Here is a 19,048-nt window from a genome sequence, read left to right as displayed (position 1 = left end):
TGTCTCATCAGGGATTCTGGTAACTGATTAATCAGGGTGGAACCTTGCTTATGTCATATGCAAAATAACATCTTGAAGACTAAAGTACTTACTCTTGTTTCTCTGGCCTTATTTAGGATGGACACTAAAATACTAGAAGACTGAGGTCAGGGATCAGAGGGCTAACTATGCTTGCTTTACCATCAGGCAAAGACTGAGTCGAGAAGCTAATGGGATCATTGAGAACTCGTAATACTTGAATGGGGCACCCCAATAACATCATGTTCATTCTAATGACATTCGACTTTGGGTATATCACACTAATTACCTGGATAAGTAGCACTAGGACTGACTTGAGAGCCTCTCATTACCTTTGGAAGAAAAGTTCAGTGGTAGAGCGCTTGCCCAGCACATGTGAGGCACTGGGTTTGAGCCTCAGCATCACATAAAAAGAAGTAAACAAAATAAAGGGAAAAAAAAAAGAAGTCTCATTTCTTAAGGTTTCCACGTTCTCCTTCTGGCTTCTGTAGAAATTATAGCTTACTTTACAATTCTCATCATGATGATGTAGCTTAGGCTACAGGAACAGAATCAGCAGCTGACAGCAAATGAATATTTTGAAGAAAGGGGACACTAAAAAAAAAAGTTAGAAAAAGGCAAAAATAGAATAAACTGGATGATTCACCTTCACTCCCTAATCAGAGCAGGACCGTGTCAGGCTCCCAGTGCAGTTTCTCTTTCCCTCAAGCCTGGGGTCTAGCTGACAGACCCTGCTGTGTAAGTGCTGCTCTCTGCTGCTCCATCTGGGAGGTGGCTGTTTCACCCCAGTGCTCTGAAAGGCAGTAGAGGGAGGGAGGAAGGAGGTTGGGCACTGTTGACACAGGCAACTGTCCAGATCCCAGGGGCTTAGGGATGCAGCAGCACTGAATGAAATACACAATGGAATATTATTAAGCCATAATGAAGAATAAAATTATGGCATTTGCAGGTAAATGGATGCAGTTGGAGAATATCATGCTAAGTGAAATAAGCCAATCCCAAAAACCAAAAGGCCGAATGATCTGTCTGATAAGTGGATGATGATACATAATGGAGGATGGGAGGGAGGCGAGAATGGAGAAAGGATGAATTGTATAGAGGAAAAAGAGGGGTGGGGGGAGGGGAAAGAAAAGTGACAGAATAAGACACATCATTACCCTATGTACATGTATGATTACACAAATGCTGTGACTCTACTTTGTGTACAACCAGAGAAAAAGCAGTTGTACCCCATTTGTGTATAATGAATGAAAATAAATTAATAAAAATAAAGAAAGAAAAGAAAATCACTGATTCTGCAATGGTGTTAGTCCTTGGCAAGTACCAGGGACAGATAGTTGGATGCTGAGGTCTCGTGTGGATCCTGCTTTGTCCTGTGATAAGTAGCTATGAAAAGCCTCTTTGCCTACCTCCGTACCAAAATCTGTCACCTTCATTTTGGGAGATCTTTGGCCTTCAAGGAATTCAGAGAAAGAGTTGCCATTCGAAAAAAATTTATCTACCTTTCCAGTGGTACTGGGGAGGGCATGGAGTGAGTGCTTTCAAACAGTGAAATCTGGTATTAAGTCACAAATTTAAAAGTTCTTCCATTTAAAATGAACAACCCCGACAGGTGGTGCAAATGGTAATGGGGAGCCTCTGAGGGTGGCCTGGACAAAGTGCACAGTGTCCACGTGCAGACACACTCAGTGGGCATCAGGCCCCACCCACTGACTCTCCCCAAGTGCTCCTAACTGTCCGCAGAAGGCTGAGGGGCTTTCCCAGCAGACTGTGCAAGTCAGTGGACTTGTTTCCTAGGGGACTCAGAATGTCTGGGAGTGGGGTGATAACCCTGGGGAGTGCGGTGGCCCCATCACTGATGAGGTAAGATGCCAATGCCTAATTCAATGGTACCTCCTTGAGCAGGGGAAAGGAGTGCTGATCTATGAGAAATGGCAGAGCAACTTCAGATTCTGGTCTTCCCCCAAACGCCAAGCCTCATCTCACAAACTCTGTTTTCTGCTTCTTCAGAAACAGTGTGGGGCCTCAATGGTTAATGCAGGAAGAAGTCAAAACCAACAGGATATTGCAAGTATAGTTTCATTTTCAGTTCTATTCATCTTAACTGCCTCTTTGGGTGGTTGCAATATCCTGTTTGGTTTTCGGCTTCTAAGAAGAACAGTTGGTTTTCAGAGGAGCCAGGTGTGGAGGAAAGGCAAGCTGTGAGCAGAGGCAACGGAGAACTTGTCTGCTGATTGCAGAGCCCCTGCCAGGTGAGTTAGCTGTGGAACCACTCGTGAACTTGTCCCCCAGTTAAAAAGGTCAGCGAAATCTCCAAGGAAAACTTCACTCTGGGTTGCACTGGAGAGTGCAGGGAGACCTGGGAGGCCACTGGGAGTGGTCTTGTGGCCTTTGTCCCAAAGGGCTCTGTGCTGCTGCAGCTCACCTCATCTCTTTGGTGCAGAAGGGGCAGGGAGGGGAAGGTGTGCACCCTACTCCTGTCCTCAGTGGTCTCCTGACTTATTCCCTATTCCTGTCCTCAATGCAGGTGATGAGAACCTTCACTTTATCTCATTTTCCTGGAGGTCTTACCTTATTCCCTGCTTATTTTTTTTCTGAGAACTTGTCATTATCAGATCACAGTTGATTAATGTCGTTATCTGTTTCTCACTAGAATAGAGATCCTTAAGACAGGAATTTGCAGTCATTTAGTACACTCTTTGATAATGGATCTCTAGTCCAGCACTTGGCAAGTACTCAAAAAATATTCCTTGAATTAATGAGAGAACAATTTCTTTTGTAATACCTACACAGTTTTTCTAACCAGTGTTCATCTCTACCACTACTCATTCTGCCTCCACTTACCCCAAAATGTTAATATTCTCAGGGCTCTGTCTTCAGTGCTTTGCTTTCCTCATTCTGTTCTGAAAATACTCAGGCAATGCTTTCTCTTTCTCTTTCCACATTTTTTTTTAATTGGTGCATTTTAGTTGTACATAATGATGGGATTTGTTGTTACATATTTCTACATGCACACAATATAATAATATAATTTGGTGAATATGATTCCCCAGCACTTCTCTTGACCCTCTGAGTTTGACTTATTTTGCTTAACATAATGGTCTCATATTCTATTCATTTTCCTGAAAATGACATAGTTCATTCATCTTTATGACTGAATATAGCTCCAGTGTGCATACCTATGCCATTTGCTTTATTCATTTGTTTGTTAATGGATACCTAGGCTAGTTCCATAGTTAGACTATTGTGAATTGTGCTGCTATAAACATGGGTACACATGTATCTCTATAGTATGTTGACTTTAATTCTTCAGGATAAATACCAAGAAGTGGTATGGCTGGGTCATATGGCGGGTCCATGTCAAGTCTTTTGAGGAAACTGCATACCGGTTTCCACAGTGGTTTTACAAATTTATCCCCACCAAAAATATCAAAGTGTTCCTTTCTTTCCACACCCTCTCCATATTTGTTATCATTTGTATTCTTGATGACTGCCATTCTGACTGGTGTGAGATGAAATCTCAATTTAGCTTTGATATGTATTTTCCTAATTGCTAATGATATTGAACATGTTTTTGTGTATTTAGCCATTTGTATTTCTTCTTTTTAGAAGTGTCTGTTTATTCCATTTGCCCATTTATTAATTAATTTTTTGTATTTTTTAAGTTTTTATTTTCTGGCTATTAATCCTCTGTTGAAATTGTAGCTAGCAATGGTGTTCTCTCATTCATGGGTTCTTTCCTCACGGTCATAGCTGTTTACTTTTGTGGGAAGAAGCTTTCAAATTTGATGTCATCCCATTAACTCTTAGTCTTATTACCTGAGATTTAGGGGTCCTACTGAGAAAGTCATTGATTGTGCTGATATGCTGAAGTGTTGACCCTATGTTTTCTTATAGGAGTTGCATAGATTTTGGTCTAATTCTTAGGTCTTTGATGCATTTTCAGTTGATTTTTGTGCAAGGTAAGAGGTAAGGTTCTAGTTTCATTATTCTACATATGGATAATCAGTTATCACAGCACCATTTGTTACAAAGGTTGTCTTTTTTCCAATGTATGTTTTTGGCACCTTTGTTAAGGACCAGTTGACCTTATCTCTGTGTTTGTTTTTGCGTCTTTTAATCTGCACCATTGGTTAACATAACTGCTTTTATGCCAGTATCAGACAGTTTTTGTAACTATAACTATGTAGTATAATTTAAAGTCAGGTATTTTGATGCCTCCAGCATTGATTTTTTTTCTTTCCCTTAGAATTGTTTTAACTATTCTGGGTCTTTTATTCATTAAATGAAGTTTAGGACTGTTTTTCATAGTTCTGTGAAGAATGTCTTTGGTGTTTTGATAGGGACTGCATTGAATTTGTATACTGCTTTTGGTTGTATGGCCATTTTCACAATATTATTATAATTAATTAATTATAATTATTATAATTTTCATAATTAATATTGTCTACCGATCCATGAACATGGGAGTTCTTTCCATCTTCTGAAATCTTCTTCAATTTCTTTCTTTAATGTTCTATAGTTTTCATTGTAGAGGTCTTTCACCTCCTTTATTAGTTTTATTCCAATTTTTTTTATTCCAATATTTTTAGATTAGTGTCAATGAAATTATTTTTCTGGTTTCTTTTTCAGCAGATGCATTGTTGTATATAAGAAATATATTGACTTTTTCATGTTGATTTCATAACTTGCTCTTTTGCCAAATATGTTTATTAGCTCTACCAACCTTTTGGTGGAGTGTTTTGGATCTTCTAGGTATAGTATCATATCATCTGCAAACAGTGATATCTGATTTCTTTCATCCCTCTTTTTATCCCTTGTATTTCCTTCTCTTTTCAGGTGACATTTTTTGAGTCCTTATAGGAAGTATAAGAATGTACATAAGTCATCTATACCAGGACTTGACATGCTAGATAGTGTTTTTTCTTTAAAAAACATACAACAAGTAGGAAGCTAACATAAACATTCCAAAAACAGAGAATTGACATGCAGGTGCCTTGAATTGCCAGCACAAATGACTTCAAGATCTTGTGATTCACTGAGTGACTTTTCTGAATTACAGGTTTCCATGGCATCTGAATCTATTATGAAGGCCCCCATTTGTTTAGTGGAAAACACGAATGAGCAGCTGACAGTGAATTCAAAAGCCTTAAGGATTCTTGACAAGATATGTCAACCTGTGGTGGTGGTGGCCATTGTAGGGAAGTTTCGTACGGGGAAATCTTACCTGATGAATCAACTTGCAGGACAGAACCATGGTGAGTGTGGTCCTGGGTCAGGAGCCATTGTGTAGAGCTAGAAATAAGACAAGCTGATCTCCCTTTCTCTAGGATCATATTAAGGAAAAGGCCAATCACTCCTACTAAAGAAAATTTCTAATACTTCCCAGCATATTTATAACCTCTAATCTACCCCAAAGTATCTCATGCTTTTCTCCATTGATAAAGAATTCCCCAACCTTATCAAAATATCTGCTTCACTGTTCTTCCTATCCCATCCACTCTCACCTAATCAGGATCAGAGCTCAAGCAATTGCTCTGTTTCTTTCTCCTGCATCCTTTTGTCCAATCCATGTGGCTATTGGATAAAGCATGCAAATACAGTTAGGTATGTCATTTTAACAATGGATAGGCAGAGTGATGCATAGTAGGATCCCTCAATATCAAAATATCCAAATTGAGCTAGTTGTCCATTTTTTTTCTCTATTTCATAGCAAATCTTTGACAAATTAGCATGCTGCTCTTTACTTAGTCTTTTGCAATATGCAAACTATAACAAAGTACCTAAAACATATAGAGTTAACAAATATAAGTGAACAATTATATAATCACTATTTAAATCAGGAAGTGTAACTTTTCCAACATTCAAAAGCCCAAATTATACCCTCTCACACTGTCACCAAAGTGTATCAATATTTTGGTTTTCAGGGCACACTTCTATTCTTTCTTCTAAATAATGGTTCTATGGTCTTTTAGACTTTCTAAAAAATAACTTGGTTTGGCCTTCTTTTGATTTATATAAAAGGACTGTGGTGTATGTATTCTTGTGGGTCTTACTTCCGTTGCTAAACAAGAAGTTTATGAGCATCCTGTTTGTCATACATATCTGTAATTTGTTCGTTTTTACTACTTTGTAGCATGCTAATATCTGAGGATACCACAATTTATTTATCCATTTTTTGTTGACAAGCAGAGGTATTATTTCTAGGTTTTATCTTTAATGAATAAGGTAGTCATAAATATTCTCATATTTGTATCCTGGTGAACACATACAAAGACTTCCCTTGTTCAACAATAAGTTGAACTCAACCTGAAGCCAGAGGGCACTGGAGCTCTTCCTGATCAGATAAACATACAAAGGAAGACACAGGTTGGTAGAGTTTACACAAACTTTGTAATGTGAAAAAATTTGAGCACTTGAAAGACTGAGGTGAATTGGGGACACAGAGTGGTTTTTTGAGAAAGATAACACTTGAATTCCTTACCCTTGTGAAATGGTAGCAAACACTATCCTTGCTCAACACTTTCTGCTCCTACAAATTTAACCAACATAACCTCTGGCAGCTTTACCTCTCTGCAGTCACTCTATGTTGCTTTCTCCTCTTCCTTCACAGGCTTCCCTCTGGGCTCCACAGTGAGGGCTGTAACCAAGGGCATCTGGATGTGGTGTGTGCCCCACCCCACCAAGCCAGACCACACCCTGGTCCTCCTGGACACTGAGGGCCTGGATGATGTGGAAAAGGTGAGGCAGAGAATCCATAATGCTCTTTACATGTGTCATTCTTAATTTGTCACCTTAATTCAACATCTGTGACATATTCCTGCACTTGTAATCCAATTATGAATAATGAGGATAAATTCCATTTCCACAAACTTTCCTAGCAATCTAAAATACCTTGGCTACTTCAGTTTTTTTTTTTTTTTTTTTTTTTTCAGTCAAATAATCTGACAAGAACAATTTTAGGAGGAAAACTTTATTTGGGGGCTCACAATTACAGAGGCCTTTGTCCATAGATAGCTGACTCCATTCCTCAGAGATCTGGGTGATGATCAGGATGCAGACAGAGAGACTCCACCCACCAGATACAAAATATATGACCACAGGCATGCTCCCAGGGACCCACTTTCTCCAGTCACACCCTACCCACCTTCAGTTACCACTCAGTTCATCCCTTCAGGGGATTGATTCACTACCTTGGTTAAGGCTCTCATAACCCAAACATTTCTCCTCTGAACTTGCTTGCATTGTCTCACATATGAACTTTTGAGAGACACTTCACTTCCAAACCATTACATTGGTAAATTAGTACAAGATCTTCATATTTTTAATACTGGAATGTGTAATTTAATTTAATGAATAAACATCAAACAGCAGAAGTCCAGGTTCTGTGCTAAGTACTACAAATATATCAGTCAATACAAAAAAAGATTTAGAACCTGGTTGTATAGGCAAGAAATATGGAATGAGATCAGTACAAAGACACACTTGCAAAAAGTGGGAAATGGATCCAATCATTAGAGTTAAGGAAAGCTTCCTGAAGAAAACTATAATCTTTGGGGTCAATGGGTTTGGTAACTTTAAAGTAGAGGCCATGAAAATAGGTTTTTGATTAAGAATCCATACATGCAGTCTTCAGAAAAAACTCCAGCTTTATCATTAAGAATGTGGTCCAGTCTCTGAGTTCTGCACATGAAATATTCACTGACAAAAAGCAGGAGCTAGACCCAACAAAAATATAGCAAATGGAAAATTTTTAGGGATTTCATCTTTATACAATTAGTTTTTTTTTTGACATTTTAAACTGATTTATTTGTATTAATAAAATCACTGAGTAATGCTGCCATCTTCCTATGCTAATAGAAAAGGACCTCTTTAATCAAAACCACAGAATAATGAAATTTTCAGGGACATAATAATCTTTCGAGAGAATCTTATCTAATGTATCTTTTTTTTAATTTTTTTTAAATTTTATTGTAAACAAATGGGATACATGTTGTTTCTCTGTTTGTGTAGGGTTACAATTAGTTTTAGTTGATTTTTTTTCTCCTAATTTATATTAGTTAGAATCTAATTGAAAGTAGCAGCAGTAGATCTTGGGCTTCCCTACTGTAAATTTGATGGTGGGTGGGGCTGGACAGGGAAGGAAAGAATAGACTTAGAAATTCAGAATTTAAAAATTCAGTTTTACCATTCTTAGTTGTCCTCTCAGTATAACACCAATATGGACTATTGATCTGCAACATGTTGTAGTTTGCATAAAACCTTTTCTTTATATCTAATAGCAATTCTCAAGAGATGAAAACATAACAAAATGTAAACTGATGGAGCAGAAGCATTTTATAACTTGTAATAGGATTTGAGTAGGATCTGAATCTATTTCAAAGTCTTTTAAGTCTTGCCAAGGATCTTGTTTGAGGCCTCTTTTCACTCTGGTCAGCACACTCACTGCCTCAGTGAATTAAAAGAACTCTCTGCTCTAACAACTTTCATTAGATGCTGCTGGCCTTCCATTTGCTGGATCCCTGCATCTCCACAAGTCCATATTCTGTCAAATATTTAAAATAGTTAATGACTTCTTGCTTTGAATTCCCAGAGCAAATATTCACACCCATGAGCCTCCCCAACACATGGCTTTCTTTCTCCTTTTTCTTTTTTTATTAACTTTGGTTTCCTCTCCTCACAGATTGTCATTTGGGCTGTGTTTCATATTGTTATGTGTATCTACACCTCCATAAAGTGATACTCCTGTGAGCAGGGACTGTCATATGAAACTTTGTATGTACAAAACCAAATTCAGGGTCTGGCATTTTGTCAGATGTCAAATAAAGTGTTATTGAACTTAATTGAAAAGTGCTTGCATCCTTAGTATAGCCATGATTAAAATGAAATGTGTAATGAGTAATTGTCCACATATTATGAGACACCTACTATGTTCTAGGCATTTTATTAACTATTTTATGCACATTGAGAATGACCTTCATTTGTCTTCATAGCTAAACAAACTAATATTCTGAGAGGGACCAATATAAATATCAGAAATGAGATTTAATGAACAGCTAATTGAATGAATGAATGAAGACTGGACTCCTAAGTCCCTTGCTCTCATGTGCTTCCTAGGGTGACCCTAAGAATGACTCCTGGATCTTTGCTCTGGCTGTGCTTCTCAGCAGCACCCTTGTCTACAACAGCATGGGTACCATCGACCACCAGGCCCTGGAGCAGTTACAGTATCCTTCCAAAAACCGAACAATCATGTCTCATTCAGTTTAAGAGAATGCAACTGAGACTCTTTCTTCTTTCTTCTAACTTGATTCTCTTGGTTGAGTAAGAGTGGATATAGGGAAAAAAAAAAAAAAAAAAAGGGACGTTTACAAAATTTGTTTCTAAGAGAGATCCGGAAATTGTAGTGCATCTCGTTCCTTAGCTAAGATCCCAGCTATGTGACTGAACTCACCCAACTAATCAGGGCAAAATCTGAACCCACACCTGATGAAGTAGAGGATTCCACTGAGTTCGTAAGTTTCTTTCCAGACTTTGTTTGGACTGTTCGAGATTTCATGCTGGAGCTGAAGTTGGATGGCCACCCCCTCACAGAAGATGAGTACCTGGAGAATGCCTTGAAGCTAATTTCAGGTATGGGAGGGTGAACTTCCTGGATGGAGGTTCAATAAGGAAGTGGGATCAACTGAGCCCTGTCCTTAGGTGCTCCATGTATATGTTTATTTGAGACTGGATTGAGGCTCTTTCTAATGGTGATTGACGATTGACAGGAGGGTACAGTTTTCATTTATTATTTAATAAAAATCTTCAGAGACTAAGATTTATATTCACTAAAGAAATTTATGGTTCAATGTTGTGACCAGTAATTTTAGAAAAATCAGTACCAAGAAAAATTGTGAGGCTTACAATCAATGCTACCCACTCCAAGGCTCATATATTTGTTACTTATTAAGTTTAACTTGCCCTTCTATCTTGAGGAAATAGTGTTTATTAAAGTAGAAATGAGTAAACCTAGAATCCAAGGAAATATGACTGAATTTAAAAAAATATTTCACTCAGTATAACAAAGTAGATACTGACATCTTTCAGAAAAAAGATATTTATATAATAATTGGTTCATGGGGAAAGACCAGTGATACTTAATTCCAGCAATACTGTCTAATCCTTATTTTGCCTTCTTGACAACATCACCTTCTTCATCCCACAGCATTATTTTGGTATAATATTAATATTATAAATTTATCACATGGATTATATTTAGCAGATAAGTACTACCCATGTTTATTCATTCTTTGAATAGCTGATTTATGCCACAGAATCTCTGTAAGACAAAGTCAAGTCCAAAATAATCTGACATCAAGAAGTATAAATGACATTGAAATTCACTTTACTTTGGAGTTTTCTGCTAAAGGAATTCTAAACTAATTATGGTGTGTGGAATTGGGGCCTTGATGTTGAAGCACTTTCTCTGCAGTTCTTGGTATCATCTCTCCACCTCATGTTACTTTTTCCAGCAACATTTTGTCCTTATTTCTAGCATTACATTACTTAAGAGCCGCATCTCATTTCTGACATGGGCCTGTAATATCAGAAAACTCTTTCTGAAAATTTTTGTAATTAATCAATCATTTCAAACTTTCAATAAATAATTTATCACCACTATACAAGGGTTAAGGAGATCATTTATAGGTTTATCCACTTGAGGTGATTAGTTTCCCTTCCTATCCCTAAGTACTTTCTTGACTCTCAGTTCTGATGAAAAAAATGGTGTTCATGTTTACATAACACTGCTTTTTATGATTGAATGAAGGAAGATCAAGTATTTGGGAGCTGCAGTTAGTCAAAGCTTCTTAGAAAAGTTCTCAGTCCCTTTGCCTGCAGACTTGTCTCCTCAATGAGTGTTGTTTTAACAGGAGAGAATCAGAAAATCCAAAATTCCAACATGTCTAGAGAGTGTATCAGATATTTCTTTCCAAAACGAAAGTGTTTCGTCTTTGACCGGCCTACGAATGACAGAAACCTATTATTCCACATTGATAAAGTTTCACAAAATCAACTGGAAAGGACTTTTGTGGTGCAGTCAAAAAACTTCTGTACCTATGTCTACACCAATGCCAAAACCAAGACCCTGAGAGGGGGAATCATTGTCACTGGAAATCGTGAGTTTCTTTTGTCTGAAAGCATCTCTTTGAGGTTTAGTATGTGTAACAATGCTATGATTCTTTTGTGAGGTTGTCAGTAATCCTGTTTGCTTTTGTAAGGAATGTGGAGCAAGCATTCATACCACACACAGAAATGCATTTTACTTAAAGTGTCCATATCTGAGGACTTGTTGAAGCTTAACAAATGTCACAATATATGTATACTAAGGATACTATCAGAAGCTACTCCTAAGGAGAGAAAATCTCCAAGCTGAGGGAAAGTCCCATAGAATTAAATGTTTCTCAGTGAGAATAAATAAGAAAATTTATGAATTGAAACTAATGAGAAAATAACCAGCAAGTAACGAGTCCCATGCCAGCTGATTGTGTGTTTGTGAAACAAATTTGAGCAGTCTTGGTTTCAGGAAGATGTGGTCTATGCAATCCTTCATTCCCCGTGTGGTTCAAAACTCTATATTGCTTTCTGTAACCTTATGATGATATTTTTTACAAGGAAAATAGCATTTTATTTTAATTCAGACTCACAAATTATGTAATTTACTTTCTTTAATAAATTCTTTTAAATTTTATTTAAATAGGAAAGTATTTTTTAGGAAACACTAAAAACATCTTCATTGTAATCAGTAATTGTGTAATGGGGTGAATTTGAGAATGAAGAAAGGAATGTAAAGAAAAAACAATGCTATTAAATCGTAATTAATTCATAGAGGAAATGAAAAAGGAAGAACAGAAAGTACAGTAGGAGAAGAAGAAAACATTGAGATATATAGAGTTTTTTTGTGATTTTCATAATGCCAATGCTTAGAGATTGTAACAATGATGAGTAAGAATTTGCATGTATTCCATGTCACTCAGGGTTGGGGACTCTGGTGGAAACCTATGTAAACGCCATCAACAAAGGAACCATTCCTTGTTTGGAGAATGCAGTGACCACTCTGGCCCAGTGTGAGAACTCGGCAGCCGTGCAGAAGGCAGCCGACCACTACAGTGAGCAGATGGCCCAGCGGGTGGAGTTCCCCACAGACACTCTCCAGGAGCTGCTGGAGGTGCACGCGGCCTGTGAGAGGGAAGCCATCGCAGTCTTCATGGAGCACTCCTTCAAGGACGACAAGCATGAGTTCCAGAAGAAGCTTGTTGTAATTGTCTTTGTATTTATCCTCCCTGATTCCTCTCCTTCTGGAATGAGACCTAAACTCCGCCTTTAGATTCCAGAGTTTGCATCTCTCTCATCATCGAAAGGACCTGTTTGTTTATTTATTTGTTTGTTTGTTTTTGTGGGCAACAGGGCTATTCAGGCTACTTGCATCCTTTCTCCAAAAGATGGCACTTACTTTTTATTGCTGCAAAACAAATTATTAAATGATGAGCAGCTTAAAGCAACATGAATATATTAGCCCACAGTCAGACCTCTGCACAGGGTGTGTGAGCGCTCTGCTCAGTGCACCACACATTGAAACCTAGGAGTCAAATGGCCTTAGCTCTCACCTTGGTGCTCTGGGGAAACTCTCTTCACCCTCGAGCAAGCAAGGACCCTTCAAACCTTTCTCTAGTCACTCTGATTTCCTCTTCTGCCACAGTCAGAGAAAACTGCTTTTAAAAGGTTTGTGTGATTCGGTGCTGCCCTATGGAGTACTCTCCATTTCTTAAAGTCAACCTGTGCTGTGTAACACATTGAAATCAAAGGATTAATATCCTTCATATTCACAGGCCCAGGGACAAGGCAGGGTATGGACACCAAGGGAGAAAACTCTCAGGGACTGCCTAATGCTGCTGACCAGAGGCACCTTTGCTGGAAGTTTGTCTTTCAGTCTATCTGGGATGACACAACAGTGAAAAAAACTCTTAGGAATCCACTGAATTGTAATTTACATGTACCAGCAATCAAAAAATCTATTCCTCTATTCTCACACATTCACACCCTCACCAAAAGAATTTATGAAGGGTTCAAAATTCTGTTCAGAGTACACTCAACTCATTCCTTGGGGAATTATTTTTCATGTGCATAATTCCAACCATAGAAGCCCACATTTCCGGTCATATATACTTCTAGTCTAAATTTAGCTTTTTATTAGAGACTGTTAGGGTTGGATGCCCATTATTAATACTATAGCTGAATAAATCATCAAGTTTTATGTCTTCCAACTCCATGGTTTTACAGAGATTGAACTTGACCAGGAGGGAGTTAAGGTAATTTTTGGTCTCAGAGAACTGACCAGATGTGTGGCTGAAGGACATCTCCCAACTCCTTTCCACGTCTCAGACCACTCTGAGGCTGTCTGATTGCTTAATGCAGGAGACCCTTTGGACTTTCCTTATAACAGCTTCTCTTTATTTCACTTCATTTCACTTTACTTTCATTTGTATTTCCCTTCCAGGACACCATAGGGAGAAAGAAGGAAGCTCTCTTGTTGCAGAATGAAGAGACATCTGTCAAATACTGCCAGGCTCAGCTGGAACAGCTTTCGGAGACCCTAATGCAAAGCATTACAAGAGGAGAGTTCTCTGTTCCTGGAGGCCACAGTCTCTACTTAGAAGCAAAGAAGATGGTGGAACAACACTTCAAGCTAGTGCCAAAGAAAGGAGTGAAGGTGAGGAGTAAGTGGTGAGAAGGCCTTTGTTGCTTCTTCTGAAACTATAAGGTCACAGCACCGTTTGGGAAACAAAGGCAGAGAATGGCAATATGTTGACATTTATATCATTCGATATGCCCTGTTAAGACTCAAGTGACCTGGAAATAGTTCTTCCTAGAGGGGATTTAGAACCAGAAATTCAGGTGAAACCATCCACTTTTTTATTTAACCAAAAGGTTAGTTTTTTTTGTGTTAACTGGAAGATACAATAAGAAGGAAAAAACATTGTTCTCATGAAATTTATCATACTTGAAATGGGTAAAATAGCATTCAGTTGGATATGGTGTATTAATACCATATGACAATGGTAACTGGATGTGCTGATAGTAACAATGAGGATGATGATGAGCTGTTGTTAACAGACATTGAACATTCATTTCCCATGTCAGGTACAGTTTCAGGTGATTTTGTTGCAATACCAGTTTAACTCTCAGAATAATGTAAACTAGGTACTACTGTCTTCCACATTTATGCAGTAAAGAAATGTAGTGCATAGAGGATCTAATAAGTGGCATAAGATCACACAGTGAGCCAGTGACAGACCTCGCAGGGCAGCCTTCAGAAACTCAGAATTCTTTTCTTCTTTGGGAGTCCTCCTGCTGTTTTCCTTGATGGCTGCACCAATTCACATTTCCCCAGCAGTTCTACAAGGTTCCCTTTTCTCCACCTCCTCGGCAACATCTGTTGTCCTTTGACTCATTGATTATAGTGGTCCTCACAGATGTTCTGTCATCTCATTGAGTTTTTCATTTGTGTTTCACTGGTATTAGTGATGCTGGACACTTTTACAAATATCTTTCTGACATTTGAATTTCTTCTTTGGAAAATATGTCTACTTAGGTTCTTTTACCATGTTTTAAACAGCTTACACGCACACTCATGGCGTGTGTGTGTGTGTGTGTGTGTGTGTGTGTGTGTGTGTATTTAATATTGAATGGTAAGAGTTTCTATTATATTTTGGAATTCACCCCTTATCAGATATATAGTTTGCAAATATTTTCTCCAATTCTCTATCTTGTATTTTTCATTTTGTTAATAGTTTCTGGGCAGAGAAGAAACTTTAGTTTGATGCAGTCTCACTTATTATTTTTGCTGTGTTGCCTATGACTTTATTTTAAATTCAAGAAACCATTGAGAAGGCATGTGTCAAAACTTAGGGTCTTCCCCCTAAGTTTTCTTATAGGGTTTTTACAGTTTTAGGATTTATGCTTAAGTCTTTGATGCATATTAGTTCATTTTCACATAAAGTATAAGATTGTGTTCCAATTTCATTCTTTCCTGTCTCTCTAGTCTGTTCCACTGGTCTTTATGTCTGCTTTTGTGCCAGTACAATGTAGTTGTGATTACTAAGTAATACAGCTATGTATATCGTCCATGTTGCAGAACATTACTCGGTCATTAAAAAAAAAGTCTGCCAATGATTACAACATGGATTACCCTAAGGATATTACACTAAATGAAATGAGCCAAACCCAGGAAAACAAATGTTGCACGATTAATCTTCAGTGATGCCACAAAACCCAACCAACCAAATAATGGCAAAAAGCCATCCAGCTCATATTAACATAGAGTTATTCAAGAATGGTGATAAGCAGGATCTGAGAGTGGGAAGGAGATATACTGGTCAAATATATAAACATGCAGCTATAGATGAGTAAGTGTTGTACTCCGGGTGTACAAGTGTGACTGTAGCCAAAATAATCTATTGTGTACCTGAATGTTACTAAGAGAGTAGATCTGGTCATTCTCATGACTATGGAAAATGTAACTGTGTGATGTGATCAACATGAAAATTGGCTTGATTGTAGGAACCATTTAACAATGTAGACAAATATCAAAACATCATGTTATCCACCTTCAATGTATACAATTTTATTTGTCATTCTCAACAAAGCTGAAAAGAAACTCAGAAGGCAGCCTAGCAAAGCTTCCTGGTACAGTAGGTTGGAGATACATGTCAATAAACTGTAGATGTAATCCAAGTTATGAAAGGATAGAACTGGTCCGGGCAGAACAAAAATGATGTGCAAATACAAAAAAAAAAAAAAAAAAAAAAAAAAAATGGAGGGGATATGTATTTGTAGAACAGCTCTTATATCTGGTTTGGGTGGCTGGTGGGCAGCATTCATGGGAGAGTAGGCTGGGCAGCTAGGAAGGGGACTGCTATAGAGGGTTTTCATGTCTCACCAAAGAGCATAGACTTTGGTTGTGTTCACAGAAGGAAAGGAATGACTGTGGGATTCTAAGAAGGATGCAAAATTAAGAGTCAGTTTTGTGTGTTGAATAATATCTTCCTCATCTGAAGAACAGATCTTTGATGCCAACAGTGTTTTTACTCCTTCTTGATTCCCCAGGCAAAGGAGGTCCTTCAGAGCTTCCTGCAGTCACAGTCTGCCATAGAAAAATCCATCCTGCAGTCAGACAAGGCCCTCACTGATGGACAGAAGGCCATAGCAGGTACAGGGGTGGCTGCAACTCTCAGAGGGTGGGGGAGGTTCCTGTACAGACTTTGACTGACTGGACCAGAAAACCTTCCTGAAACAAGAAGTTTCTTCATGCTTTGGAATACATACTCTACTAAATCTGAGAGCAATAGGGGAGTTCAGAAGTGAGTTTTCTATCACATTTGCACACATACTCTGGATGTCATGGTTACTTGGTGAATTGAGAGATTTTCCTCTACCCTTTTCAGGAATCAGTTTGTTGTGTGAACTTAGGAGTCTATAATACAAGTCTGTTGTTTCTTCTCTCTTTTAAAACCTTCGTGGTGCAGCTGAGCGAGCCAAGAGGGAGGCAGCCGAGGAGGAACAGGAGCTGCTAAGACAGCAGCAGAAAGAGCAGCAAGAAAGGATGGAGGCCCAAAAGACAAGCTTCCAGGAAAACATGATGCAGCTTAAAGAGAAGCTAGAGAGAGAATTTGAGAACTTACGGAGAGAGCAGGAAAGAGTGCTGCAGCACAAGCTGAAGGTAAGTCTTACTGGGCCTGGCAGTGCCTGGCAGACAAGGTCACTTTCCTCAGAATGGGAAAAAAAAATGGTAAGTACAGACAGCATTCCAGAGGGAAATTCAAAAAGTAAATGTTTCACTGACACTGACACCTCAAGTGCACCTGAATTCTAATAAAGCCTATAAATCTGTGAAACTCCATAGAGTATTTATAGTCTTTGTGTAGTGATAGTCTATAATTGGTACATATAATGTCCCCCAAGGTTGATGGATACTTGTTGAGTGCCCTAATTGAGTGGATTCTGGCACAACCATCATAGAGACCAGAAACAGATCTATCTTGTCTGTATGTATCACATTGGGCCTGATATAAATTAAGGACAATGAAAGATCAGAAATTATTCCACTTGCTTTCCTGTCTTCTGGATTCATCTATAAAAGTAGACTCAAACAAACCTGTGTCACAAACAGGAGTTTGATAACCAGTGTTCTCCACCAGGTCTGCATTTCCCATTACTTGTTAGAGAATTGTGGCCATGCCACCTGGTTGGAAGTGAGAATTAATCAGAATTCAACCTGCATTCTCCCCCACACAGCATTCTTTGTGCTACAGTGAAATTCCTGTCCACCTCCAGTGAGTGGAGAGGAAATCTCACAAGTGTGTAAACCCTGAGTACTCCTACTCTTCAGGTCAAAGGTCTGGAAATATCAAGGAATGTTCTAAGATGATAGAGAAATAGACACTCAAGGTTAACTGCTGAACTTGTTAAATACACAACTCTGTTAGTAACTGGGGATTCTCAAAAGCGATATTTTCAAAGATTCTTGATACAGTTAGTACTAATTTCCTTGGTTTACCCCCTTGGCCTGGAAAACGAATCAGTGCAGGGGTGATGACAATCAATTCTTTCAGATTTGACTGAGGACCTTCCGATATCACATTATGGAATGAGGTTTCCTGTATCTTAATAGCATAATTGTCTGACTCTTTTATAAATACTTGTTAAATACACAACTCTGGCAGTTAATAACTGGGATTTTCAAAAGTGGACTCTTCCTCTTTTATAGATCCAAGAAGAACTGCTTACAGAGGGATTTAAAGAGAAATCTCAGAGGTTATATAAAGAGATAAATCGACTAAAAGAAGAGATTGAAACATCTAAAAGGAACACACCCTGGATGATGTCACAGATGCTTGCTACAGCTGGCCCTATTTTGCTTCAAGTACTCCCTGGGCCTACAAAAATAATCGGTGCAGGGATCATAGTAAGCACTACTCTTTTAGCTTTGATTGAGGCCTTTCAGAAAGGAATTATGAAATGAGGTAACCTGTATTGTAATAGCATAACAATAGTCTCACTCTTTCATGAAGTGTTCGTGTCATATCAGTTTCATTCAAGAACAGTTTAAAAATGAAAAAAATTTATCAAAAATATGAGAGAAAGGATTTTTATTGAATTAAGAAATGAGAACCAACTAAGAAAATATGAAATGATTTCTAAAAACGGTTTAAGTCAAGCAAAAAGAGATAAATAGCAATGTGAAGGAAACATTTGTAATTCATGTTCTAGTCATGAAGATTTTTTAAGTCATGATGAATTTTTAAGGGAAGTGACCAACAACTGCATTAAGTAGAAAGAAACATGAGAAAAAAATTAACTTCACTAATAAAAATGTTTGAAATATAATACTGTGAAGCTCATAGTTTTGCCTTCTTAATGGGTAACAGAATAGTTTTAATAATATATATCAAATGTAAAAATACACATACCTCTGATCTAGCAACTCCACATATAGGTATTTCACTTATATATCTCTTGACCCAATTGAAAAATGATATGTGAAGTGGTTTACTTATTTCAGGATCATGATAATTGCAAAATACTGGAAGTAACTTCAAGTCTCTCTGTTAGACACTTACAAGGTAAACCTGATGATGTTATAGCCTACCTGTGGAAAATATAAAATAAACTAGTATACATGTCACAATAAGAAGGGACCTGTATAGTTGAGGCAAAATGAGGAAATGACTAAACTCTATATGTTCTTCCATGTCTTTAACATTTCGTTTGGATATGTTATATTGAAACAAATATGAATACAATTAGTAAAATTAAAAATGAAATAATATGTGCTGGGAAATGCCAGGACAGGAGAAAGTGTTTAATACTGCTAGAAATAGCAAAAGTCAGCTCAATACAAGAGTCTACTGCTGAGAACATGGAACTGGAGTGCAGAAGACATCCTGAGTTTTGTTTCTCATTATGAACTTTCAATAAGGCCTTAACATCT

At 37.9% G+C, this 19,048-nt stretch overlaps 1 protein-coding gene across 1 annotated transcript; it reads left to right on the top strand.

Annotated features, from left to right (window-relative positions):
• Positions 1-2,114: 2,114 nt before the first annotated feature.
• LOC306668105 (guanylate-binding protein 3-like) lies at positions 2,115-18,599 on the top strand. Its single transcript, XM_079151160.1, has 11 exons — positions 2,115-2,270; positions 5,081-5,276; positions 6,632-6,759; positions 9,136-9,245; positions 9,455-9,651; positions 10,932-11,177; positions 12,036-12,316; positions 13,556-13,768; positions 16,165-16,267; positions 16,584-16,777; positions 17,825-18,599. The coding sequence occupies exons 2-11, from the start codon at positions 5,087-5,089 to the stop codon at positions 18,077-18,079; spliced, it is 1,917 nt and encodes a 638-aa protein (XP_079007286.1). The 5' UTR covers positions 2,115-2,270; positions 5,081-5,086; the 3' UTR covers positions 18,080-18,599.
• The last annotated feature ends 449 nt before the right edge of the window (positions 18,600-19,048 follow it).

This window comes from Sciurus vulgaris (genome assembly GCF_902686455.1).
Source record: "Sciurus vulgaris genome assembly, chromosome: 1".
Taxonomy (NCBI): Eukaryota; Metazoa; Chordata; class Mammalia; order Rodentia; family Sciuridae; genus Sciurus; species Sciurus vulgaris.
Note: the sequence above shows the minus strand (reverse complement) of the source record. Positions and strands in the feature narration are given on the sequence as shown.

Bases quoted from the DNA above. Each gene is read 5' to 3' on its own strand.
- LOC306668105 (XM_079151160.1), top strand. From the start codon at position 5,087: ATGGCATCTGAATCTATTATGAAGGCCCCCATTTGTTTAGTGGAAAAC. The intron at 5,277-6,631 runs GTGAGTGTGGTC...CTTCCTTCACAG, and splicing joins ACTTGCAGGACAGAACCATG to GCTTCCCTCTGGGCTCCACA. The intron at 6,760-9,135 runs GTGAGGCAGAGA...TGTGCTTCCTAG, and splicing joins GCCTGGATGATGTGGAAAAG to GGTGACCCTAAGAATGACTC.